We start from the raw sequence: 25,183 nt of genomic DNA on the forward strand, positions 1-25,183 counted from the left end.
TATATAGAAAGCCAGGACATTTTGTGTATTAAGCAGTTCAGACATCTGCTATGGATTCTGTAAGCTGGTGTTCATGTTCTGCTTTTGCTGCGGAACAAGACATTCTTACTGCTAAGAAACAGTTTTTCTCAAAGTTAGTCAACAGCATCACAAAAGGGACTGGTTTGATTGATTAACATGTAAACAGTCTTCTGACCCATTATATTGTACTGTGCTGTTTTATGTCATGTTTATTTCTATAAATAACTATTTTGTAAATAAATCTGATTTTTAAATTAGCCTTCTATGTAGGGTGTCTTGCATAGCTGATATTTTCCATCCACTGTAGTGATGAGAAACACTGAAATTCTACGTAAAAACTTACCTAAACATCAGGGCCAGTGAAAATAGTCTTGAGGCCACAAAGTGCTGAGAACTCATTCATCAGAACAATCCAAATTTAAAGCTGAAGTCTCTACGGTATGGGTAAAAAGGCCTCAAGATATAACAGTGGTGGAGAACTCATACAGACCATGAACAAAATTTAAAAGAAGCAAAGCAACAGATTGCAGTATGAAAATTGATGCACAAAAGATCTCAGCAAGTGATGGACAAAAAGTTAGAGTTAGCTCTTACAACTGAGTAGCTGAAAATTGAAGCAATGAAGGAACAAGGCAAAGCAGAGGAAGAGAAATAAAAAGAACACAAATGAGGCCAACACAAAGGAGAGGGAGGCTGATGAGGACAGACAAGCTGGCGATGAGAAATGGCACCATTGTGCTGTTGAACTGACAGAGAAACACAGACAGCAAGTCCAGTAGTTGAGGGTACAGATCATTTAAGCCATAATTCTGCTGGGAATCATTTCAATAAATCTAATAAAAATTTTGAAGGGGATGATATTGATAGAGATTTTATTAGAGATTTTGAATTATTAGCAAATCACCAAAGGTACGACAATTAAATTTGGCTGAATATCTGATACCGTCACTTGGCAGTGAAGCGCTTGTGGCTTTTTCTCATGTTAATCTAATGGACATCACAAACTATGAAGTGTTATTCTAAATGCCTATTACTAATTGCCTGAAGCATACAGGCAAATGTACGAGAAACAGAGGAAAACTCCAAATATATACAAAGAATGTCAGAGTTTGAAGGCATTTAGAAATTATGGCTAGAAAGTGAAAATGCCAAAGATCTTTGTCATCTAAAGTTGAAGGATTGATTTCTGGAACCGGGTCAAATGATCTAAATGTATGGGTCTAGAAAGTCGATGGCGCCATGCCCGTTTTTCATCCGCTAAATGGGCGCCTAAGCCTCCAATATGGCGGACAGGAAGCATGTGCACATTAGGAGCCGGAAGTGCATCTCCTGCCATATTGGTATAGGCAAAAAAAAGGCATCCAAGGCCTGCTTCTGAAACAGCTGTTAGGCCCCTTATTTGAATATGCAAAAGGTCCTAACAGCAGTTTGAGGCCTCCTTTGCAAAATTGGTTTGTTCTGTACCCAGCTGGTGCCAGGCCGACTGTGTTCAGGAAAACCTACATGCGGCCTAACCAGCGGTCCTCAAAGGGTAAGTTTTTTTTTTAAATACTTACTGAACGTGGAACCAGGAGGAGCAGGAGTGCTCCTCCCGGTTCCACATTAAAACAGCGACAAACTAACAACTCAACGGCAGCACTCAAATTTTCTGCACAATGAGAACTTTTTGTTTTAAACACAGCGAATGGTCATGATCTGGAATGCACTGCCCGAGGAGGTGGTGGAGGCAGATTCAATCATGGCCTTCAAAAGGGAACTGGATAAGCACTTGAAAAGGAAAACATTTGCAGGGCTACGGGGATAGGGCGGTGGGGTGGGACTAGCTGGTATGCTCTTGCATAGAGCCAGCGCGGACTCGGTGGGCCGAATGGCCTCCTTCTGCGCTGTAATCTTTCTATGATTCTATATCGTTTCTGATTTTCGATTCATAGTTCTCCAGTAAAATGTACATGACACTCACCATAATCTCTTTCACCACCTCTCCATTACAAAACTTGCTTTTTTCATGCCAGAATACAAGCAATTTTGGAAATGGCCAAAGCTTTAACTTCCAAAGATGAGAAATTCTTTCAGAACCGTTGATTGAGAGTTGATTTTGGTTAAGAAATTTCACACACTCTTTCACAAACCAATTGGAAGTTTTCTGTCAAATTCCAAATGTTTCTTCAAATTATCCACCTTATTCTCAGCAAATGATTGCATTTTGTGCACAAAGTGGCTTTTCATCACTTTTTGCAATGGCAAACTGAATCTCCCATTCATCGTGAAATTTTTGTTCAATTTTCGCTCAATCACGACACTAATCTTGATAGATTGAGTGGGCAAAACAGTCAAGCGGAGTTCAATGTGGGAAAGTATGAGGTCATGCACTTTGGGTCCAAGAAAGACAAAATCGGAGTATTTTCTAAGTGGTGAGAAACTAAGAACTGTCAAGGAGCAAAGAGATTAGGGTGCCTATTTACTCAAAATCACTAAAAGCTAGGGAAAAGATACAAAAAACAATCACGAAGGCTACTAGAAAGTTGGCCTTTATCTCAAGGGGGTTGGAAAAGAAAGGGGAGGAAATTATACTTCAGGTGTATAGAGCCTTGATCAGTCAACAAAAATTTCACGATGAATGGGAGATTCAGTTTGCCATTGCGAAAAGTGATGAAAAGCCACTTTGCATTTTGTGCACAATCATCTGCTGAGAAAAAGGTGGATAATTTGAAGGCGGCTCACCACCACCTTCTCAAGGGCAATTAGGGATGGGCAATAAATGCTGGCCTTGCCAGCGACGCCTACATCCCATGAACGAATAAAAAAAAAGTCCCCCCCATCTGGAGTACTGCACTCAGTTCTGAGTACGGCACCTCAGGAAAGCCTTGGAGGGGGTAAAGCACAGATTCACTAGAATGATACTGGGGGTTCAAGGGCTAAATTATGAGGACAGGTTGCATACTTGTATTCCCTTGAGTGTAGAATATTGAGGGATGATCTAATCGAGGTGTTTAAAAATGATTAAGGGATGCAATAGAGTAGATCTAGAGAAACTATTTCCTCTTATGGGGGAAATCCAGAACAAGGGGGCATAATCTTAAAATTAGAGCTAGGCCATTCAGAAGTGAAATCAGGAATCACGTCTTCACATAAAGGGTAGTAGAAAGCTGGAACTCTCTTTCCCCACCCCAAAAAGCTGTGGATGCTAGGTCAATTGAACCTTTCAAGACTGAGTCGATAGATTTTCGTTAGGAAAGGGTTTCAAGGGATATGGATCGAAGGCGGGTAAATGGGGTTGGGGTACAGATCAGCCATGATCTAACTGAATGGCGGAACAGGCTCGAGAGGCTATGTTCCTATTTGACTGGAGGCTCCACTGTACATCAGTCAGCTCTCCAAATGAACAATTTGCAGAAATTGTCACTGTTTATGATTTTCTTGTGACAAATCTTTCCATTTGCAAGCTTTTCAATCCTTTATTTAAATTTCTTTCCCATGACATGTCAGAGCTGCTGCTGCTCTCTATCCAGAAAGCAGTTGGATACTGTTTGCCCTTTGCAATGTCCTACCCTATTGGAGTTCTTTGTTATTGGCTGGACTTTGCTTTCTTCTGATGCCCTGGAGCGGTTATTGCGATTGGTTGTGCTGACCTCGGTGACAGCTCCCCTCTCCATGCAATGTTGTTGATGTTTCCATAATGCTGAAGTCTGGTGTTTTCACCATATGTTACACCATTTCAGCAGATAACCAATAAGCAGTAATAAAAGGAAGTAAAGCACACACAACGATCAAAAAATACTCACACACTCTGCTTTTTAATCTTACCATTTTACCAACACATAAGAAGTTTAAAGTATACATACATACACTGTGCGAATGAGTATTGCGATCACATACACAACAATGTCTACTCATTTTTTATTTACGAATCAGAAATGCAATTCGCCACGTGGCTAGCGGTTAACGCTGATCTGGTAGCTAAAGAAATTTACAGACACATTTTCTGTTTATTGTCTTGGATATGTTACCAAAACCTATGTAGATATTGGAGCCAGGAGGTCACCAGGAGCTAAGAACTCACCTGTGACAGTAATCTAAATACAGAAGCCAAAGTGTCTAGAATAAGAGGGATGGAAAAGACACAAAAACATAAAACTATCGAATAGCAAGTTTACAGTAGAAGGTTTGATTGTCTGCCAGTGGATTGTTGTATCCTGCACAATGTTGTGAAAAATTAAGTTTCAGTGCTCAGAAAATATAGGTTTGCCTATGGGAGCTACCTGTTGCAGTGATCACGAGTAATGTGAACCAACAAAAATACTAAGATTGTATTAACTGAACATTAGAAGAGGAAAACACAGCTTGTATATATTACACATGACATTAAATAGTGGCTTAGGTGAACTGCACACAGCAAAGGGTATGGGCTCAGACAACAGCCCAGCAGTAGTGCAAATGACCTGTGTACCATAGGTAGCTGCTTCCCTGGCCAAGCTGTTCTATTACAGCAGTACCTACCCCATAATTTGGAAGATTAGAAGAAAGATAAATCTGACCTGGCTAATTACTGCCCAATCAGCAAAATGATGGAAGGAGTCATCAATTGTGCCATCAAGTGACACTCACCAATAACCTGATCGACATTCAATTTGGGTTCCAAACACTCAGCTCCAAGCCTCATCACCGCTTTGATCCAGACAGTGACAATAGGAGGCAAGGGAGTACCTGCCTGCGCCATCAGGGCAGCATTTGACTGAATATTGTTCCGAGGAGCCCTAGCCAAACTGAGGTCAACGGAGGTCAAAGGGAAAATCTTCTAGTGGCTGGAGTTATACCTGACAAAGGAAAATGGTTGAGGTTGTCGGAGGCCAGTCATTGTAGCCCCTGGACATCGCTGGTATGCGTCCTTGGTCCAACCAACTTTAGCTACATCATCAATGTCCTTCCCTTCTTCATAAGGTCAGGAGTGGGCTGTTCACTAACAATTCCACGCTGTGCTCCATTCACAACTCTTCCGATCATGAAGCTGCCCATGCCAACCTACAGCAGGACCTGGACAAATCCATGCTTGGGCTGACAAGTGGCAGATAACATTCGTGCCAGCTAATGACCATCTCAAACAAGAGAAAGCCCAGCCATTTCCCACTGACCTTTATCAGCAGCGCTACTGCCAAATCTCCCCCTGCCCCATTAACATCAGGTCACCACTGACTGGACCAGCCACGTCAACACTGTGGTTACAAGAGCAGGGGCAGAAGGTCGGCACACTGCGACGAGTAGCTAATTTCTTGCTCCCTCAAAGCCATCTACAAGACTCAAGACAGGAGTGTTTTCTAATACTCACCTAGACTGATGCAGCAGCAACACTCAGGAAGCCCGATACCATCTAAGACAGAGCAGTTTGCTTGACTAGCACCCCTACTACTGGACTCATTGTCCTTCCCTCCATCATCAGCGCACTATAGGTGCAGCATCTACAGGATGCCCTGCAGCAGCTCACCAAGGTCATGTCGACAGCACCACGCTCCCCACTACGACTTCTACCATCAAGAAGGTCAAAGGCAGAAGTGTCCTACAAACACCAGTACTTCCTAGTCACACACCATCCTGACTGGGACATATACTGACGTTCCTTCATCTTCATTAGGCCAACATCCTGAAATTCCTTGCCTAACAGCATTGTGGGAGCACCATCACCACAAGGACTACAATGGTTCAAGAAGGAGCCTCACTACCATCTTCTCTGGGCAACTAGGATTGGGCAATAAATGTAGCCTTGTCAACATCATCCACATCCCAAGAACAAATTTTGAAAAAAACATACACCATAGAATCGTTACAGCACAGGAGGCCATTCGGCCCATCGAGCCTGTACCGGTTCTTTGTAAGAGCAATCCAGTCAGTTGGGTTAGGGTAACCCTAGTACCACTGAAAAGACTCTCAATCAAAAAAGATGGCAACTATGGTAAATGATTTTTACACCACTTATGAATCTGAACAACACAAGCAACTCGACACCTTTGTTGGTTATGTGACCTAATTGTGGTATAAAATTTATACACTACAACTTGTATCCATGTTTACTCTACATACAATGGGGCTTTGTCATTGATTTTTTTTAATAAAAGGATCAGCTCAGATGAGTCAATAGTAAAATCAAGGATGCTTTATTGAACATTTGTCCTACCTTCATAGAAATCAGAGGTGCATAGGGTGTTAGCGATGACGGTGTCGAATGCATTGACTTCCTTGCTGCATTTCAGCAGTTCCTGAGCCAGACATTCGTGTAGTACTGTGGGGTGAGCCACAATCATCCCCATTACATTCTGCTCAAAACGTGGGTTGAAACAAGCATCGACTGCGGCTTTGGTGACCACAACTGTACCTGGCTGCAGGCCTGAGAAATGGAAAAGAGAACTCAAAACCAAAGCACAATATAGCAAACGCTGCTTATATATGATACGATGCCTTTATACCCAAGTCCACGTTATTAATATATATCAAAAAGAGCAGTGGTCTCAACACTGACCCCTGGGGGACACCACTGTACACTTCCCTCCAGTCTGAAAAACAACCTTTCATCACTACTCTCTGCTTTGTCTCTTAGCCAATTTCGTATCCACGCTGCCAGTGCCCCTTTAATCCCATGGACTTCCATCTTGCAAACAAGTCTATTGTCTGCCACTTTATCATCTGCCTTTTGAAAGTCCATATACACACTATCAATCGCACTACCCTCATCAACGCTTTCAGTTACTTCAAAGAACTCAATCAAGTTTGTCAGACACGATTTGCCTTTTCCCTATCCATGCTGGCTGTCATTTATTAACCCATGTTTTTCCAAGTGACAATTAATTTTGTTTCTGATTAGTGTCTAAGAGTTTCCCACCACTGACATTAGTTACCGGATTTATCCCTCTCCCCTTTTTCAAAAAGAAGTGTATCATTTGCAACCCTCCAGTCATCTGGCACCACTCCCACATCCAAGGAGGATTGGAAGACTGTGGCTAGAGCCACCACTATTTCCACCCTTATTTCCCTCAGCAACCTAGGATGCATCCCATCTGGACCAGGTGACTTTTCTACTTTTAGTGCTGCCAACCTTTTAAGTACCTCCTCTTTATCCTATCCAATTTCTCTACCCACCCTTTGCTGTGACATTGGCAGCATCCTCTTCTTTTGTGAAGACAGATGCAAATTACTCATTTAGTACCTCTGCCTCCAAAGATTTCCTTTTCGGTCCCTAATCGGCCCCATTCTTTCTTTTATAAACATATAAAGGGTAAAATGATAGTTAAAGACTTGAGTTCCCCATGAATCTTTACTCATACACTCTTTGCCCCTCTGGTTTCCTTTTTCAGTTCTCCACTGTTTATACATATTTATTGTCAAAATTGCCTTACTATTACATGTAGATGATTATCCCCTTGTTTTACAGACTCATGTCACCTGTACATAGTGTTGCACATTAGTGTAGTGAATATAAGACTGTTGATAGGTGATTCATGCTCAGGAATGGAGTGATCTGAATAGCTGATTATTCCAAGCTGACATGTAATTTATAATTTATCACAGCACTATGCTACAGGGACATTACTGCATCACAAAACCAGACAGATTTGATCAGTGCAGACAGCAAGAGACATGATTTGAAATCCATTTCTTATCAAAAATGTGATGCTGGCACTTTAGATGTTACAAGAGTGTCAAGAAACAAAAAAAAGTCTGTAAAATTCAACCCATTGGGAGATTTACATGACAATGCCAGACTTTAATGTATGTGCTATGTTTATATACAGAATCATAGGCTCCCATATTTACGAGGGAGCAGGGGAGTTGGGGAGTGGGGGGGGGGGGGGGGGGAAACTGGAAATCCCAGGAAGGCGTAGGTCCTGCCAAATTTAACAGCAGGACCTTTATCATTTTTTAAATTCCATTTTCTGCCCGGCAGCCGGACAAATCGACAGGCTGGCCAAGCGGGAAAGCTATGTTGGGGAAGGTCCCCAACAAATGGGAAAGATCGTGGGTTGAAGAGGAGGAGGTTCAGCAAAGGTCACGGGGCATAAAGTGGGCGGGGGGTGTCAGGCTGGCAATCGGGGGGGGGGGGGCAGAAGGCTTTGAATTACGGGTTTGGAGGGGAGGCCAATCGCTACAGAAGGTTTGCTGGAGGGGTCGGGGGGAGCACTCCTGCTCCTCCTGGCTCACAATGAGTGCTATAAAAGCATTTGCCTGCTTGATCCGGCAGCTCCCATCTCCATTTAGCCAGCAGGTTACATGAGCCTTGGAAAGCCCGTCCAGCCAGCATTAAATTTAAGTTAGGCTCCCCAACTACACCGCGGAAGCCGGATTTAAAAATAATAATGAGGTGTCCCACCTCTCGAGAGCAGAATACAGACACGGCTCGCAACCTGATGTAAAAATGGCGGCGGGCATGTTGGGGTCATGTGATGGATTTAAAATTTTTAACCATCCGCCCCCCTCCCACCCATCGTGGGGTGGTTCGAATTCCCCCCATATAGAGTGTTACAGCCTAGAAATAGGCTATTCAATCCATCAAGTTTATTTCCATTTCTCTTGCCCATTCGTCATGCCTTTTCATATTCCTCTTTTTCAAACCATTATTTAACTCTTTTAGAAGTCCTTAAGGACTCTTCTTCAACAGTGGTTGTGGCAGAGAACTGCACATTTTAACCAGTGTGTAAAGATTTTTTTCTCTCACCTCCCCATTAATTTCTTTTGTTATTTTCTTAATTTGTGCCCTTTCACCAACTATTGGAAACAATCTATCACTATTTACCCTAATGTAACTCTTCCTAATTTTGAAGATCTCTATAAGGTTACCCTTCAACGTTCTATATATTAAGGTATCATTGACTTTTCCTGATTTGACACCATGGTGCCAGAATATGCCTTTAGCACTGAGACTATGGTCAATGTTCATAGTGAGAACAACATTCTGCCTCCTTTTCTTATTGTAATTGTAGGAAATTCAAAATACAAATGTGAAATGCAGTAGCTAGATATTGATGAAAACACTACCTGAGAAACAAGTAGATAATCCTGATATGCCATGTATTCAAATGCACTGGCATTTACTTTAAAACCCAGTCATGTTTTGTGAACCGCCTGTGCATCAGAAGTTTGTGGGTTCAAGTCCCACTCCAGACAGACGATCAAGCACAAAAGTCTAGGCTGACACTCTAATGCTGCATTGTCAGAGGTGCCGCCTTTTGGATGAGACGTTAAACAGGTTTAACTTTCCTGTCTGCCCTCTCAGGTGGGCATAAAAAAAAATTCCATGGCATTATTTCAAAGAACAGGGGAGTTCTCCCCGGTGTCCCGGCCAATATTTATCCCTCAACCAACATCACTTTAAGAAAAGATTATCTGGTCATTACCTCACTGCTGTTTGTGGGACCTTGCTGTGTGCAAATTGGCTGGCACGTTTCCTATGTTACAACAGTGACTACACTTCAAAAATTACTGCTGTAAAGTGCTTTGGAATGTCCTGAGGTCATGAAAGGCACTGTATAAATGAAAGCCTTTTTTTTTGCTGGGACTGACACTGCTGGTTGGCACTGTAAACAATATGCACAAATATGATTCTACTATACCAGTATGTTGAGAGCAGACTTTATGAGCAGTAAACCCAAGAGACCAGTAGAAAATCCTAGGTTTTCAGACTGCGCATGTAACCCAATACTTTAGGGTTTTTTTGGCAGCTGTTTAGATATCAGTCTGTTTTGGCCTCTTTCACTTTCCTGCTTGAGCCTGCAATAACGTATTTGCTTAGACATCTAACTTGTCTGATTCTACAACCTTTTACTTTGCTCAGCATACTGTACCGATTCCACCTGAGGTGCCAATGCGAATGACAATGACATCAGTGCACTTGGCATGACAGAGCAACTTGATGAGCTCATGTAACATGATTGAGATTGAGGGAATCCCAATGCCATGCTGAAACAAAACAGAAATTCAAAGTTATGTATTTTTTCTTCATGAAATTTCCTCTAAATATAGCCCCTAATCCAATAGCAGACCGGTCAGAAATTTATGCGGCTTACAAGAATCTGCATTTATATATTGCCTTTAAAGTAAACAAAATGGGCACCAAGCAGCAGTAGAAATAGTAGGGGAAGTGACCGAAGGCATGTTTGAAGAGGTAGTTTTTTTTTTGATCAGTTGGGTGTTTGACATACAGCGAAATCCATCAACAAATGTCAACAACCAAGTTACTGTGAAATCCACATAGATATAGTTTCTGTTGGCAAACTCTCTCCCTGCAGGGACAAATGACACTTACCCATGCCCCGAGAGCTTAGGCACAGGTTGGCAACAGCCAAGGTTTAGGGACTCTAAAGGGTTACTGCTTGGGTGTAACCAGGTAAAACAATGCAATTTATCTGCACAGCACACTGGGAAGTTTTCCACTGCTTGTCTATCTAGGATCACCCTGCAAACTATCCAAAGTGGAGTAGCAACAATTCCAATCCCGAGTGATAGGTCTGCCCTCCCAGGTCCCATTAATGAGCTGGGCCAGTTAGGCATTCATTGACAGTGTTCTGGAATACTGCAAATGTGCCAGACTTGGGTATCTGGAAAATCTAGTCTGCCATGGAGGGTCAATTATATTCCAATCTTCCATCATCAGTCACCTCATCTTAGAGCCATTTTGATCTCAAAGAGACCATGTTTACCTCCACCCAAGCAGGATTGTCATTAATTGGTCATTAACCTCAAATGCACAATTGTCAAACAGCAGGTAACAGGAGCTACTCAAAAGTGGCATGGGAGCAGCAAAACTCACCATAAAATGTAGGAGTGCATTGCCACCGACTTCCTGACAACAGCATGGACCTGCCATACCCCAAACAACATTGGGTCCACAAGTTGGAGGTGCAGAGCTTCAGCAGTAGCTGAATGCTACTTGCCTCTGCCACACACATGGTAGGCATTGAAACCTGGATATATAAACTGTTACCCAGTCTCCAACAGCTGTTGTCCAAAGACTTTGGGGTTGATATTAACACCCCCCACCCCAGGAGGGAGAAGGTGGGGGGGGTTAAAAATTTTAAATCGCCAAATGCGACCCCAACCTGCCACGTACATGCCTACCACCATTTTTACAGCAGCAGGTTGCAAGACGTGCCTGTGTCCCGTCTAAGCAAATCTGGACACTTCTTTATAATATTTTAATCAGACTCCCACAGTGCAGTTTCTCTTTAAATTTGGCTCATTTCCTTCCTTTTAATTTCTAACACCATTAGAAGAAATTATTCATGGCTCAGTGGGTGAATACATTGTATAGTACAGCACTAACTTGTACTGATTAGAAAGATCTCAATTTAATCCTTAGTTTGTGCTACATTTGCCAATCTCCAGCCAAGGCAGTAGTAGAAATGGTACAACCAGCCTTGGCACCCCAGGTGAGGGGCAAGTTTCCTATTCATAAGCAATACCCATTAACCCCTTCCCCAAGTGCATGTGTGCACATTTTCAGTAAGGAAAAGATGGGCTTGGCTGTAATTTTCTCATGGTTGAATAGTTCTTGTCCAGTCTTGTCCAGTCTCACATATGAAGAGCACTGCCTTGGGTGAGGTAGCAGAGGGCAGCTTTCTTCTGTGGAACTATACCCCAGTATGAATTACTGTCTTCAGAAGACGTGGGGTAGCAGAGAAAAAGACCGCCAGAGCAATTTAAGCTAATAACTCAATTTCAATGTCTAATCAAACCATTCAGGCTTTGCTCTTGTAAGCCAAGTAATTGATTTTGGTATGTTATTCACGGGCAAGCTACAGCTTATTCTAAGTTTCTGGGAGAACTTAGTCTTCATATTTTACCCAAAGTATTTGGACAAAACTGTAGAAACTCTCTCCCACAGTGGGCCGGCCAATAGGAAGGGAGCAACACAAGATCCTCTAAACCAGATGTTATGAAAGAGTATTAACCAGTGCTGAAAAGGGCCATCTTGATCATCCAGCAGCACCCTTGTATTCTATCTTTCTCTTTAAATAAGGGAGGCTCAGATGATGGGGCTAGTTAAGCATCTGAAATACACAGAGAAGGCAAAGCCAGCCACATGCAAGCTATCTGTAATGTTGATTAGATCTATTAGCTGAGTCCCAGAAGACTTGCATCGAGTCTACAGCATAGAAACAGGCCATTCGGCTCAACTGGTCTATGCCATCGTTCATGCTCCACATAAGCCTCCTCCCTCCTTCATCTAACCCTATCAGTATTCCCTTCTATTCCTTTCTCCCTCATGTGCTTAACTAGCTTCCCCTTAAATGCATCTATGCTATTTGCCTCAACTATTCCTTGTGGTAGCACGTTCTACATTCTTACCACTTTTTGGGTAACGACATTTCTCCTGAATTCCCTATTGGATTTATTAATCTTATCTTTATGACCTCTAGTTAAAAGGAATATGTATAGTCAAAATACCTCATCAGTTTGTAGTTTCAGCAAATTAAACATTAACATTAACAACTTGCACTTATATAGCATCTTTAATGTAGTAAAACGTCCCAAGATGCTCCACAGGAGCATTATCAAACAAAATTTGACACCGAGCCACATAAGGGTATATCAGGACAGCATGGTCAAAGAGATAGGTTTTAAGGAGCATCTTAAAAAGGAGGCGAGAGAGAGGTAGAGAGGCAGAGGGGTATAGAGAGGGAATTCCAGAGCTTAGAGCCGAGGCTGCCAATGGTGGTGCAATTAAAATCGGAGATGCGCAAGAGGCCAGAATTGGAGGGTTGTAGGGCTGGAGGAGGTTACAGAGATGGGGAGAGATGAGGCCATGGAGGGATTTGAAAACAAGGATGAGAATTTTAAAAATCGAGGCGTGGCAGGACCAGGAGCTAATGCAGGTCAGAGATCACTGTGGTGATGGGTGAATGGGACCTCTGAATATCATAAAGCCACACATGTCTTTGGAAATAAATAAAAAGGTACGTGAGAAAGAAGAAAAATCCCTCACTGATTTCAAATCAGATAAGTGAATGACAACAGGTTTCAAATCACACAAAGACTACATACATCTTTTTAATCACCCCAAACAATCTGTTGTTCTGTAAACAGTTACAATTAGGCAATATATAACCATCAGCAGTTAGTTACTTACACTGACTGAAAGGACAGGCCCCACTTTGTACATACTGTATCGGTCAGTGTGTGCACAGATATTGGGAATGTCAGCCGTGGCACAACCCAGTCCCAACAGCTCATTCATGTACTGACCGAAGGCTTTCATTCGCCATGCGCTCCCTCCTACACACACAAACTGGCACAAAAAAGACAATAAGAAATTGTGGTATCGTTTTTTGTTCATCATTCTGCAAAAATCAAGTGTCAGAATGCTGACATAATCAATTTGATAGCTTACTTTGACATCTCCAAACATAGCACCGAGGTCATGAGTTTTGGTCCCAAGGTCAAAGTGATATAAAATATCTTCTTTCATTGTTGCAAGATAAGGATTTGATACATAAATACATTTCTCTCTGCAATTAAAAGATGAGTGACTTCAGTAAGTTTTCAAAACTGTAAACTTTGTCATTGCTTCAATTATTTTATGGGTGCAATAATTCAACAGTCAGAAAAGTGCTTGTCATTTTATTTGCAATGTGTTGTAACCACATATAATTATTACTTAAAGATCCCAAATGCATTTAAAAGTGAAACCAATCAGCATCACAACACAGGCTGTCAGCTATTGGAGCTTTAACAAAATCGAAATCCAACTCCCCCTCCCCCTGCCTTTTCCCCTAGGTGTAAAGTTGAAAAAAACATTGGGCCCGATTTTAGCACCCGGTCCCGGGTGCGTTCTCGGCGGGGGGGCCTCTAAAATCCCAGTTTCGAGGAGCGGGACCGGATCGCGCCTCGATCCCGCCCACTTCCGGGTTGCGCGCTGACGTGCGGGGGTGCGTGCGTTGGCCCCGCTGGTGGGAATCCCGCAGGCAATTAAAGCCAGCGGGGTTCCACTTGAGTGTATTTATCTAGGTATTTCAGGTTATTAAATGACCTGATTGAGCTGTTTATTTAACAGGTGTGGGATTTTACAGTGAAATGAGACTGTTTCCCATACTGGGGGAAACACTCACACTCTCAACGGACGTGTTGCAGCCAGCAGCCTGTGGCAGCTGCCAAGGTGCATTCCACGGGGGGGTGGGGGGGGGGGGGGGGGGGGGGGAGAGCCTTCACCAACGCAGGAGGACACTCCGTAACATTGGGCAACGCCTGCCCTCCACCACCCTCCTCCAAGCAAGAAAATTCACCGGCGTGGAAGTCCAACCCCTGTGCGAGGACACACTTTTCTAGCATGCACAACCCCGCAAACCTAAACCTGCCAGATGGGTGCTGCGTTGACATCCTCGGAGGACGAACAGCATGACCAGCCTCAGCAGCCTCGCAGTCCACGCCGTCCGCCTCAGAGACGTGCATCCCCACAACACGGTGCTGCGGCACATCCACCTGCACAGCAGGATGGAGGGCATCCGCAGAGAGAGATGCGTCGCAGGAGGCACTACCCTCCGCACAGGGTCTACAGACCGAGGCTCAGCTTCATGGACCTCTCTGAGCAGCAGTACATACGGAGGCTCAGAGTCACTCGCCAGGTAGTCGCCGACATCTGCAGCCTCCTCAATGACGAGCTGCTCCCGGATGGACTAAGCAGCATCTTCTTACCCGTCGCCGTCAAAGTCACCACTGCCCTCAACTTCTTCGCCTCCGGATCCTTCCAGGGTGCCACGGGGGACATCACCGGGATCTATCAGTCGTCTGCACACAAGTGCATAAGGCAGGTCACCGATGGGTTGTTCCGCAGGGCCTCGACCTACATCAACTTCGCCATGGTTGAGCGCAGCCAGACGGAGAGGGCGGTTGGATTCCATGCTGTGGCTGGCTTCCCACGGGTGCAGGGTGTAATCGATTGCACCCACATAGCAATACGGGCACCTCCACATGAGCCAGGGCTGTTTATCAACAGGAAAGGGTATCACTCCATGAACGCCCAGCTCATTTGTGACCACCGCCAGAGATTCCTACACGTGTGCGCCAGATACCCTGGCAGCTGCCACGATGCCTTCGTCCTCAGGGAGTCCACCGTCCCGCCCCTCTTCCACGCACCCAACGCCGGCAACGGCTGGCTCCTCGGCGACAAGGGATATCCCCTGCACACGTGGCTTATGACACCTCTGAGGAACCCCATTACCGAGCCACAGCGTCGGTATAATGACAGCCACATTGCTACCAGGTCTACAATTGAGCAGGCTATAGGGCTGCTCAAGATGCGCTTCAGGTGCCTTGATCGTTCCGGGGGAGCACTCCAATACACGCCATTCAGAGTGGGACGAATTATAGTTGTCTGCTGTGCCCTGCATAACATGGCACTACAGAGAGGGGTGCCGCTGGAGGAGGCCCCATGCACACCCGCCACCCACATTGAGGACGACAATGAGGAGGAGGTGGAGGAGGAAGAGGAGGAGGAGGAGGAAGAGGGAGAGGAGGAGGAACGACCCATGCGCCGAACACCGGCTCACCTGCGTGCTCGTCAGGCCAGGGAGGCACTCATATGCCAACGGTTCTCCTAACATCACACTGTGTGAGGCGTTCACATGTCATAACGTGCACAGACGAGGGTCCATACAGGCTCCCTCCACAGAAGAGTGGTGCCTGTACACCTGCACCCACTGGATTATGCCCAATGGGTGGGACGGGGTGGTCGTCGTCATGATGAGGCGCACGGAAGGGACATATTGCACAAGCCGCAGAATTATGGACAAGAGGTGGCAGCATTGGTGAGAAAAAGTGAGTTTATTTTGTGGTGACATTCAAAGAGTGGAAAATTAAAAAAAAAAAATAGACAAACACCCTGGTGCAATCCCTGTGTGCTCACGGAACTTTAGGCGTTCGTTTTCGGGACCCCCTACATGGTGCTACCCCTGTGGCTCCAGCAGAGGTGGTGGCAGGTTGCTCCTGTTCGTGCCCTGACCGGGTAGATGCTTTGGGCCGACGCCCCCTGGGTTTCGGTGCCCGTGAGGGCACCTCCACAGACTGCTCCTCCTGCACCTGTGCAGGGGCAGACTCGGCCACCTGGAGAGGATGGACTATTGCGGGCACTGGTTGAGAGGGGGGCAACGGGTGAGACTTGGGGGCGCCTTGAGTAGCGTCCACACTTCCATTTCCCCGTTCACCATCTTCCCTCTCATGGCCAAGGCCCACATCACCCCTTCCACCCTGCTGGACGGCAGTTTGGATGACGTGGGTGAGACCTTGCAAGGCCACCTCCAATGTATCTGTCAACCTGTTGATGGCGGCAGAATGTTGTTCACCCTGAATCCGAACAGCCGTTGTGAGGGCCTGGATGGACTCATTGGTGAGCTGTGCGTGACGCTCGAGGGAGGCTAGCCTGTCCTCCACCGCAGACGTTCCCACACCTACCCGCGACACTATCTCAGAGATGCCTTCACGTCCCTGCGACACTAACTCGGCGATACCCTCCTGCACCTGTGCCACCATTCCCCTCATGCAGGAGTTGGACTCCTCCATCCTCCGTGCGATTGTGGAGAGTGCGCGTGGCACCTCTCCCAGTACCTCAGCAATGTTCTGGTGCCCCTCGACGACTCTCCTTTTGACAGGTGGCCCCCTGGGTTCAGCATCTGGGTCCGGCTGAGCAAAGCCTGGAGAAGAATGCTCCCACCGACGCGGACCCTCCGCGGCTGACCCTGCCACCAGGGTCTGCTCATGCTCACGTGTGCGCGGTGACTCACCATGTGCAATCCCAACTAGCTGAGGGGGGGGACCCACCGAGGTGTGTGTATCTGCGCTGGTGGATGCAAGGCTCATGTGTGATGATGCACCCTCAGACGGGCATGTCCTCTGAGGAATCGCCCTCAACCGAGACGTCGATCACAGACGGTCCTGCAAGAGAACAGAGGGAAATATCAGGCATGTGACCAAATGTGGCGGTGCGGCATATGCCATGTGATGCTAAGATCATTCACGATCATGAGTGATGAGTGCCAGCTTTCCCTTACCGGCCGTTTCGCCAGAACCAGACTCGCCATCCGCCATCGACAGGCAATACAGCGTGCGGCTGATCTCCAGTGCCTCGACCTCGGCGTCTGTCAGGGCCACCTCGTGTGGCGGGCCCCCTCCGGTGCATGCCCTATCGCGTGCGTTCCTGGCCCTCTTCTCCTGTGAGGGCAAAACACAAAAACGTTATTGAGTGATGATTACAATGTGAAACGCTTCAAGCATTGGTGTGATTGGGTTGAGCGTGTGCCAGATGGATGGGAGGATGCGTGTGCCACATGGCCATCCCATTGTATGGGCATTGGGGTGTGTGGTAGTGGTCGAGTGGGGACAGGGACGGTGGGTACGTGCAGGCACTGTGAGGCTGATAGTTGGGTGGCTGTGAGGATTGGTGCGGGAGCGCAGTGCTGTCAGTGGAGATGGGGTTGTGAGGTGTTTGAGGTGATGTGGAAGACGGAGTGACGCAGAGTGCGTTAGTGTACTCACTTTTCCGGACCTGGTGAGGTCATTGAATCTCTTGCGGCACTGAATCCAAGTGCGGGTGGTGTTTCCCCTGCTTGTGACCTCCGCGGCCACCTCCTCCCATGCCCTCTTGGTGGCGCTGGCAGGGCACCTCCTTCCATCCGTGGGGAACAGCGTCTCCCTCCTCATGCGGACCCCGTCCAGCAGCACCTGGAGGGCGTGGTCCGTGAAACGGGGAGCAGCCTTACCCCTGTGCTCCTCCATCCTTGATGGAGTGTAGTTTGTGGCTGGAGGGGCTTTGGTGGACTGCCCCTTTAAATAGAGCGCAACCATCGCTCAGACGTCAATGCGCATGCGCAGGCCGCCGGCACGCAGCTGAGAAGCGCGGAACCCGTAACTGCCGGCTAATTACATCAATCATCCCGCGATCGCGTGCGCAACGCACTCAATTTGGCCGGCGCGTTTTCCTCGAGCCCGCCTGACCACCCGCTGCCAACCCGCACCCCTGGTAAAATCGGGCCCATTCAGTATGATTGAAGTGCTGAGAAATTCCATTCTTGATCACAAACCACAAATCTATGTGTTGCATTGTTTTTCAGTACAGAATTGAAGGACTGAAATGTAAATAAAGAAAAAAAACTTGCTAATGGTTTAGAAAGACTTTGTTAAAGGCAAAGATCAAGAAACAAAAATTGATTAATTCCATGGGGTGTGATACAAAAGAACTTTTCATTCTAAACATATATCAAGACCTAACGTTCATTTTCAGAAAGAAAGGAAAAATGTAGAAATGGAAGCAGAAGACAATGAAAATGGGTACTTATATCAGAGTTCTGAGACAAATAGCAAAGGAGCTGGTCTAGGCCATAGAGTATCAAATTCTGCAGCAGGATATGGAGGAGAGGACACTGAAACCACACCACTGTCATAACTAACCTCCCAATGGTGAGGAATTACTATCCAACTCGGTTGGTTTTAGGATCATTGCTTTTCTTGTTATATATAAATGACCTGGGCTTGGGGTTAGGGAGTACAATGTCGAAGTTTGCAGATGATACAAACTTGGCAACATAATAGTGAGCAGGATAGTAGCAGACTTCAGGAGGATATAGGCAGACTGGTGAAATGGGCAGACAGATGGCAGATGCAATTTAATGCAGATATGTGTGAAGTAATGGACTTTGGGAGGAAAACATGGAGGTGCAGTATGATCTAAATGGTACTATGTGGAGGCGGGGGTGCAAGAGCAGAGGGACCTGGGGGAGCATAGTTAAATCTTTGAAGGGGGCAGGGCAAGTTTACAAGGTGATTAAGAAACCATATGAGATACTTGGCTTTGTAAATAGTAGCACTGAATACAAAAACAAGGAAGTCATACTAAACCTTTATAAATTACTGTTTAGGCCTCAGCTGGAGTACTGTGTACAATTCTGAGCACCATACTTTAGGAAGGATGTCAAGGCCTTGGAGAGGGTACAGAGTAGGTTTACTAGGATGATACCAGGGATGAGGGACTTCAGTTATGTGGAGAGACTGGAGAAGCTGGGATTGTTCTCCTTAGAGCAGAGAAGGTTAAGAGGAGATTTAATAGTAGAGGAATTCAAAATTATGAGGAGGTTTTGATAGAGCAAGTAGGGAGAAACTGTTTCCTCTGGCAAGTGAGTCAGTAACCAGAGGTCATAGATTTAAAATAATTTGCAAATGAACTAGACGGGAAAGGAGGAGAAATTTTTTCACAGAGGGTTGTTAAGATCTGGAACACACTACCTGAAAAGGTAGTGAAATAAGATTCCATAGGAACTTTCAAAAGGCAATTGAACATGTACTTGAAGAGGACTAATTTGCAGGGTTATGGTACTAAATTGGTCAGCTCTTTCAAGGAGGCACAACGGACCAAATGGCCTTCTTCTGTGCTGTAAGATTCTAACTCACGGCTACTGGACCTCAGAGGAGCAGTACCTCATGAGGCTCAGGTTGAGCAACGTTACAATGCAGAACTTCAAACATGGTTGAACATCAACACGATCCCTTCAGCTGAAGAGAAGATTACAAATTCCTAAGTTTTTAAACACAACTGGTTCCTTCCAGGTACCCACGGGAACATCTCAGGAGTCGGGCATTATCAACTGTTGCATTATGGCTGTTGTTTTTTTAAATTCGTTCATGGGATGTGGGCGTCGCTGGCGAGGCCAGCATTTATTGCCCATCCCTACTTGATCATGATCAAGTAGGGCTTCAGACACATTGGGGGCAAATTTCCCTGGGCATTCTCCTGATCGTCCACCATAACTTCAACCGAAGAGCCACAGAAACCCCATAAAAACTGTTACCGCTGTTTTACTGGGGATTCCATGGTTCTTCTGCTGAAGTTACATTAAAATGAGCTGGAGAACCCTCACAGAAATTCAACCCCATTACATTCAGTTGCAACCACTAGTAGCACTACCAGAGATAGGTGAACTTTTATTACATTGACAACTTCAAGGTACAGAGAATCATTTGTACTTCAAACAACAACCCAGGTATTCTGGTCAATCATTTACTGTGCAAATGATCTGTGATGCTTGCCTGAAAATAATGCATGTGAATGCATGGCACCCACGCAGTACAAAGGTTTCTTTCAGACAATCCAACACGACAGATACGTTTAAGGTGAAAGGAGGATGGAAAGCTGGCTCCTAAGATATGAAATGCAACCATGACTTAGGATACTACAGCTCAAGCCCCATACATAACCACAGCAAAATTATACTGATACATATGCTTGAATGAGGGCCCTTATTGAAGAACCATTTGGGATGCTAAAGCATTAGTTTAGATGAGTAGGAGGAGGCCCCCTAACATACCCAGCAGTGAAAATGGACAAAACTGTTAGTGTGCTACAAATTACACTATTCTTTTATATGATGAGGGACAGATTCAGCAGGAATCTCTGGTAATGAAGATCTGCAGGGACAACACACACATTGTACGCCAGGACAGCACCAATATGAGCAGAATTACTATTTGCAGTGTGTCTAATTGGCTTCAGTGTTTGGTGAGGTACTTGACCCTGTGAAGTTTAGCACCTGTGGGCTGACGGTTGGTTAATCAGATATTGTAATATTTATTAAAACATTAAAAGGTACTGCGGGCAACAATTTTTCCACATCTACATGCTGCCCCTTGGCATCAGCCACAGACATGGGTTCAGCTTCCACATGTACATTAACGACACCCAGCTTTACCTCACCACCACCTCTTTATTATCATATTGCTTGCCCGAATGAACCTCAATTTCCACCAGTTAAACAGAGAAAAAACTGAAGCCATCGCCGTCTGCTTCCCCCACAAACTCTATCCTTGCCACTGATTCCATCCCCCTCCCCGACCACGGACTCAGGCTGAACAAGCCTTCACAATCTCAGCGCCCAATTTGACCCCAAACTGAGTTGCAAACCCCATATCCTCTCCATCACCAAGATCACCTACTTACCTCCGTAACATCGCCCACTTTTGCCCCAGCCCATCTGCTGCTGAAATCCTCACTCATGCCTTTATCACCTCCGGACTCGACTATTCCAATGCTCTCCTGGTCAGTCTCCCATCTTCCACTTTTAGTAAAGTTCCGCTCATCAAAACTCTGCTGCCTGTATCCTATCCCACTGACCTATATTGGCTCCCAGTCCCATAGCGCCTCAGATTTTAAAAGTCTCATCACGTGTTTAAAATCGCTTCAAGGCCTCGCCCTCTCCTTATTTCTATAGCCTCCTCCAGCCCTACGATCCACCAAAAGTTTGGTTCCTCTGTCTTTGGCCTCTTGTGCATTCCCCCCTCCTTTTGCGCCTCCGTTGCTAGCTGTGCCTTCAGCTACCTAGGGCCTATGGTCTGGAATTCCCTCACTAAAGCTCTCATCGTCCCTCTCCTCTTTTAAGATCCTTCTTAAAACTCATCTCTTTGTTCTAGCTTTTGATTCTCCTAAGATCAGCTTCGTTGGCTCAGCATCCTTTATTTTTGATCACGCCTCTGAAGCACCTCGGGATGATTTTCTATATAAAAGCAAGTTGTTGTTGGTTCAGTTAGTGTTAATGCCAGGGGTAATGTTTACCACATAAGTTCTTAACTATCATTAAAACCAATAATTAAAGGCTAGGATGCCTTGAGTTATTTTCCATCGCAATTCAATTTTCCCTACTGGAGGCACTAAGATTTAATATTGCAGCATCATTAGAAATGTGCTCTCAAACAAATATTTCACGCAGTAGTTACAAATAGCTAAGCTGAATTGCTGCAGGGTCCTAGAAAATAACTTAATCTAAATGACAGATAATGCCTATAAGTATTAAGCATATCTACACAACCCAAGATTTAAATAAATTCACTACAGTGGAAGTGTTTACTTAAACTTGTAAGATTTTTCAGAGTATAAAGACGGCAGAAACACTGCAATGCAGGCATTACATCTGTCCAGAATCTTGCAGGGTCAGCCTCATGATGCTTTCACAGCAAGCTATCGGCATGTAATCTGCCAGTGATTTGGAGCTTGCTGTTTTATGGGGTGGGTTATCCAGCAACCAAAGAAGTCTTTTTGGTACCAAAATGTTTTGCAGCAGTTGCGGTAAAGTTAAAACTATAAGATTGATACACGCGACGACAATTAACACCGGTGAACACCGTGATTAAATGCTATTATATTTCAGACCTGAACCCATGTAATCATACCATACATGGGCCACTTTACCATTTTGGACTCCCAGAGCAGAACTTTGCCCACTTTGACCTTATATTGAAAATTCAGGGCATGGATGTCATGGGATTTTCTGCTGGGAACATAATTTTGTAAAATCTACCTTTATATCTATTATTTATGATTAGAGTTCTGAAAAATAAACTTAAAAGCCAATTTAAATATCAACCTACAAATCGTGATTCAATCAACTAGGTCATCCTCACTAGCAAGGTTGTTACCTGGCAGGTCAGGTGGCAGCTTGAGCCACAAGACGTCACAATGGAATTTGCTACTGCAAGAATCAGGCCTTGAAATTACAGTTAAATAGAGACTGCTATTGCTTTTTCTCTTTAAAAAAAAAACCCACTACTACATTTGGTGGAATAATAAACAATTATTGGTTTGCAAGGAAACAAAGGATTTGGAGTAATTGTATGCATTGTAATAAAATACTGAATTGAGGAGCTGGGACACAATGGATACCTGGCTGTGAATTACAGTGAAAAGGCAATTAACAAAATGGGAAGTTTATTAGGTCTGATAATAGGCGTGTCTTTTGATGACAGCAAACGTGTTACTCTGAGCCTCTGCAAGAACTGGGATGCTCTGATCTAGAAATGGTACTCATGTTCTGTCACAGAGATCTTGTCAAACACAAGTTGCCATGATACAATGCTCTGCTTTATTAAACTATAGGATATTGATAGTTAAGGATAACATTAACCACTTAGGTTAACAAGTAAAAGAAATCATGTTAACCAGATCAAAAGGGTGTAACTGCTGAGCATCAGGAAACGGCAAGTAAAGAAAGAACATTCATTTATATAGCACTTTTTCCCGATCCCAGGACATCCCAAAGCACTTTAAAGCCAATTAATTACTTTTGAAGTACTAAGGAAACATGGCAGCCAATTTGCACACAGCAAGTTCCTACAAAAAGCAATGAGATAAATGAGTAGATAATCTGTTTCAGTGATATTGGTTCAGGGATAAAAATTGGCCAGGATACTAGGAGAATTCCCCTCCTCTTCTTTGAACAGTGCAATGCAATCTTTTAAGTCCACTTGAGAGGACAGGCAGGATGGGGGCCTCAGTTTAAAGCTTAATCCAAAAGACGGCAACTCCCACAGTGCAGCACTCCCTCAGTATTACACTGAAGTGTTTACCGAGATTTGAGCACATAATCTACGTTCTGGGGCTCAAACCCACAACCTTCTGACTCAGGCGAAAGTGCCACCACTGAGCCAAGGCTGACACCAAATCTCCTGTTTCATCTGGGTCATTGATTTACAAAAGGAAGTTTTTGAGGAGATGCTATCAATGTTCCAACCAGGGATATAACCATATTTCTACATGGCGCTGACAAACTTGTGTCCACTACACGTGGATTAGATGGTACCTTTGTTGAAGTCTGTCTTAAATAATACACATTCTATGCTTCCTGTGACAGCACGAGAAAATGAAGTGGGTATTCGGTTTTGAATTTCGTCTTTTCAGTGAAAGCATTCTTGCTTACCTATCAGATATAGAGGAAACCCCAGACCCTACAGTGAAGAAGAATTGATTCTTCCATTTTTCTACTGCTTATCATATATTTTTCAATTTGTGGCTGCCATGAAAGAATCCAAAGTGAAGACAGTAGTAATAGAAACAGTAGGCTGGATAACCCACTCAACCCTATGACAAACAAGTGAATGAGCTACCTGGGTTAATTCCAACAATTTTATCCGTGCACGAAAAATAGTTCAGTGATTTTCACATCATTCAAACTCTGCAATACACTGCCATGGTGAGGAACAGTGAAGTGCTCATGATACAACTGGAGAGTGCTTATCAATTTACATAAATCAGATTTGTACTGTAAAGGGCCAACCCACCAACCTGTTGTCTGAGAAGTAGTGAAAAAAAATTCTTTGCTGCTTCAACATTCTAACTTCAGCCTTTACAAAGCAGATAATAAATACCTTCTGCTGCTGCTGACAACCAACAATGCCCAAATTCGACTGGGAACACTGAAGCATCTTATCAATACTGTTCTTTGTACATAGAAAGTGAGAAGTATCAGATTCTGAATTGCATGAAATTTCCTGTTTTAGTAAAAGGCAATATATACAATGGTCACTCAGTTACCTAGAGCTAGAAGGAGGAATAGAAATGGTGGGATTTATCATCCAACAGTGTGCTCTGCTCACTGAGGAGAACGAGGAAATCACAGAAGCTCTGCAATTGCAGATATGATTACAGACAGAAATTTGAGACTACTTGAGAAATGATTAAAAAAACCTACTTTAAATGATTGACAATGTTCTTAATTATGAGGTGCATTCAAATCCTTCTAAGCTTCACACACTATAGACATGGCTACTGACTGTCTTCTACTCTTATATCAGGAAAAAGGCAGAGGTAGTCCTGCTTTGATGTTACTGCAAGTGGTAGGTATTAACATCAACCCAGCAACAGTGAAAGTATGGGAAAATAAATTACCAATTTTAGTTGATTATCTGTGAGAATTCAAAGAAATCTATGCTTAACCAGTGGGAAAAGAAACTATTATGGGATTTGTCCCAAACTCTGGAGGCAATAGCAAGTGAGGAATGGATTGTCCCACTTAGTGAAGTAATGACTAACCATATTCAGAATTATCATTATCCACAAGAGAAGTTTCTGTATAATGTGAATTCAGTGATACAGCTGACCCAGAGTAATAAAGTGGTAAAGAAAAATCTTCACAAGATGCTACAGACTATTCAGCACAATTGAGCCATTTGATTACCATCCTGACTAAACTGAAGGAGTTTGCAAAGTTAAATATTTTGAAGAACACCGCAAGTTTGTTTCACATTATTAAGGACCAGGCCGACATTAAAGTAATAAAACTTAAAAGTACATACGTGTAATGCTATGGATATCTAATGTCACATTTTCCTCAGGACCAGACTCTGCTTAGAACAGAGGTTAACTTTCTTCAGAAAG

At 44.4% G+C, this 25,183-nt stretch overlaps 1 protein-coding gene across 6 annotated transcripts in view; it reads right to left on the reverse strand.

The window, feature by feature from the left end:
- LOC137333083 (uridine phosphorylase 1-like) overlaps positions 1-25,183 on the reverse strand; it is a 78,686-nt gene that overhangs the window by 22,972 nt on the left and 30,531 nt on the right. For 4 of the 6 annotated variants that reach the window (XM_067997205.1, XM_067997222.1, XM_067997214.1 and 1 more), the window contains 4 exons: positions 13,391-13,508; positions 13,130-13,288; positions 9,846-9,960; positions 6,188-6,397 (listed from right to left, as the gene is read on the reverse strand). In XM_067997205.1, coding sequence (XP_067853306.1) covers positions 6,188-6,397; positions 9,846-9,960; positions 13,130-13,288; positions 13,391-13,508 — 602 coding nt within the window. The remainder of the gene's footprint in view (positions 1-6,187; positions 6,398-9,845; positions 9,961-13,129; positions 13,289-13,390; positions 13,509-25,183) is intronic. The other 2 variants (XM_067997240.1, XM_067997249.1) reach the window with 1 other exon arrangement.

Source organism: Heptranchias perlo, chromosome 2, assembly GCF_035084215.1.
Source record: "Heptranchias perlo isolate sHepPer1 chromosome 2, sHepPer1.hap1, whole genome shotgun sequence".
In the NCBI taxonomy this organism is placed as follows: Eukaryota; Metazoa; Chordata; class Chondrichthyes; order Hexanchiformes; family Hexanchidae; genus Heptranchias; species Heptranchias perlo.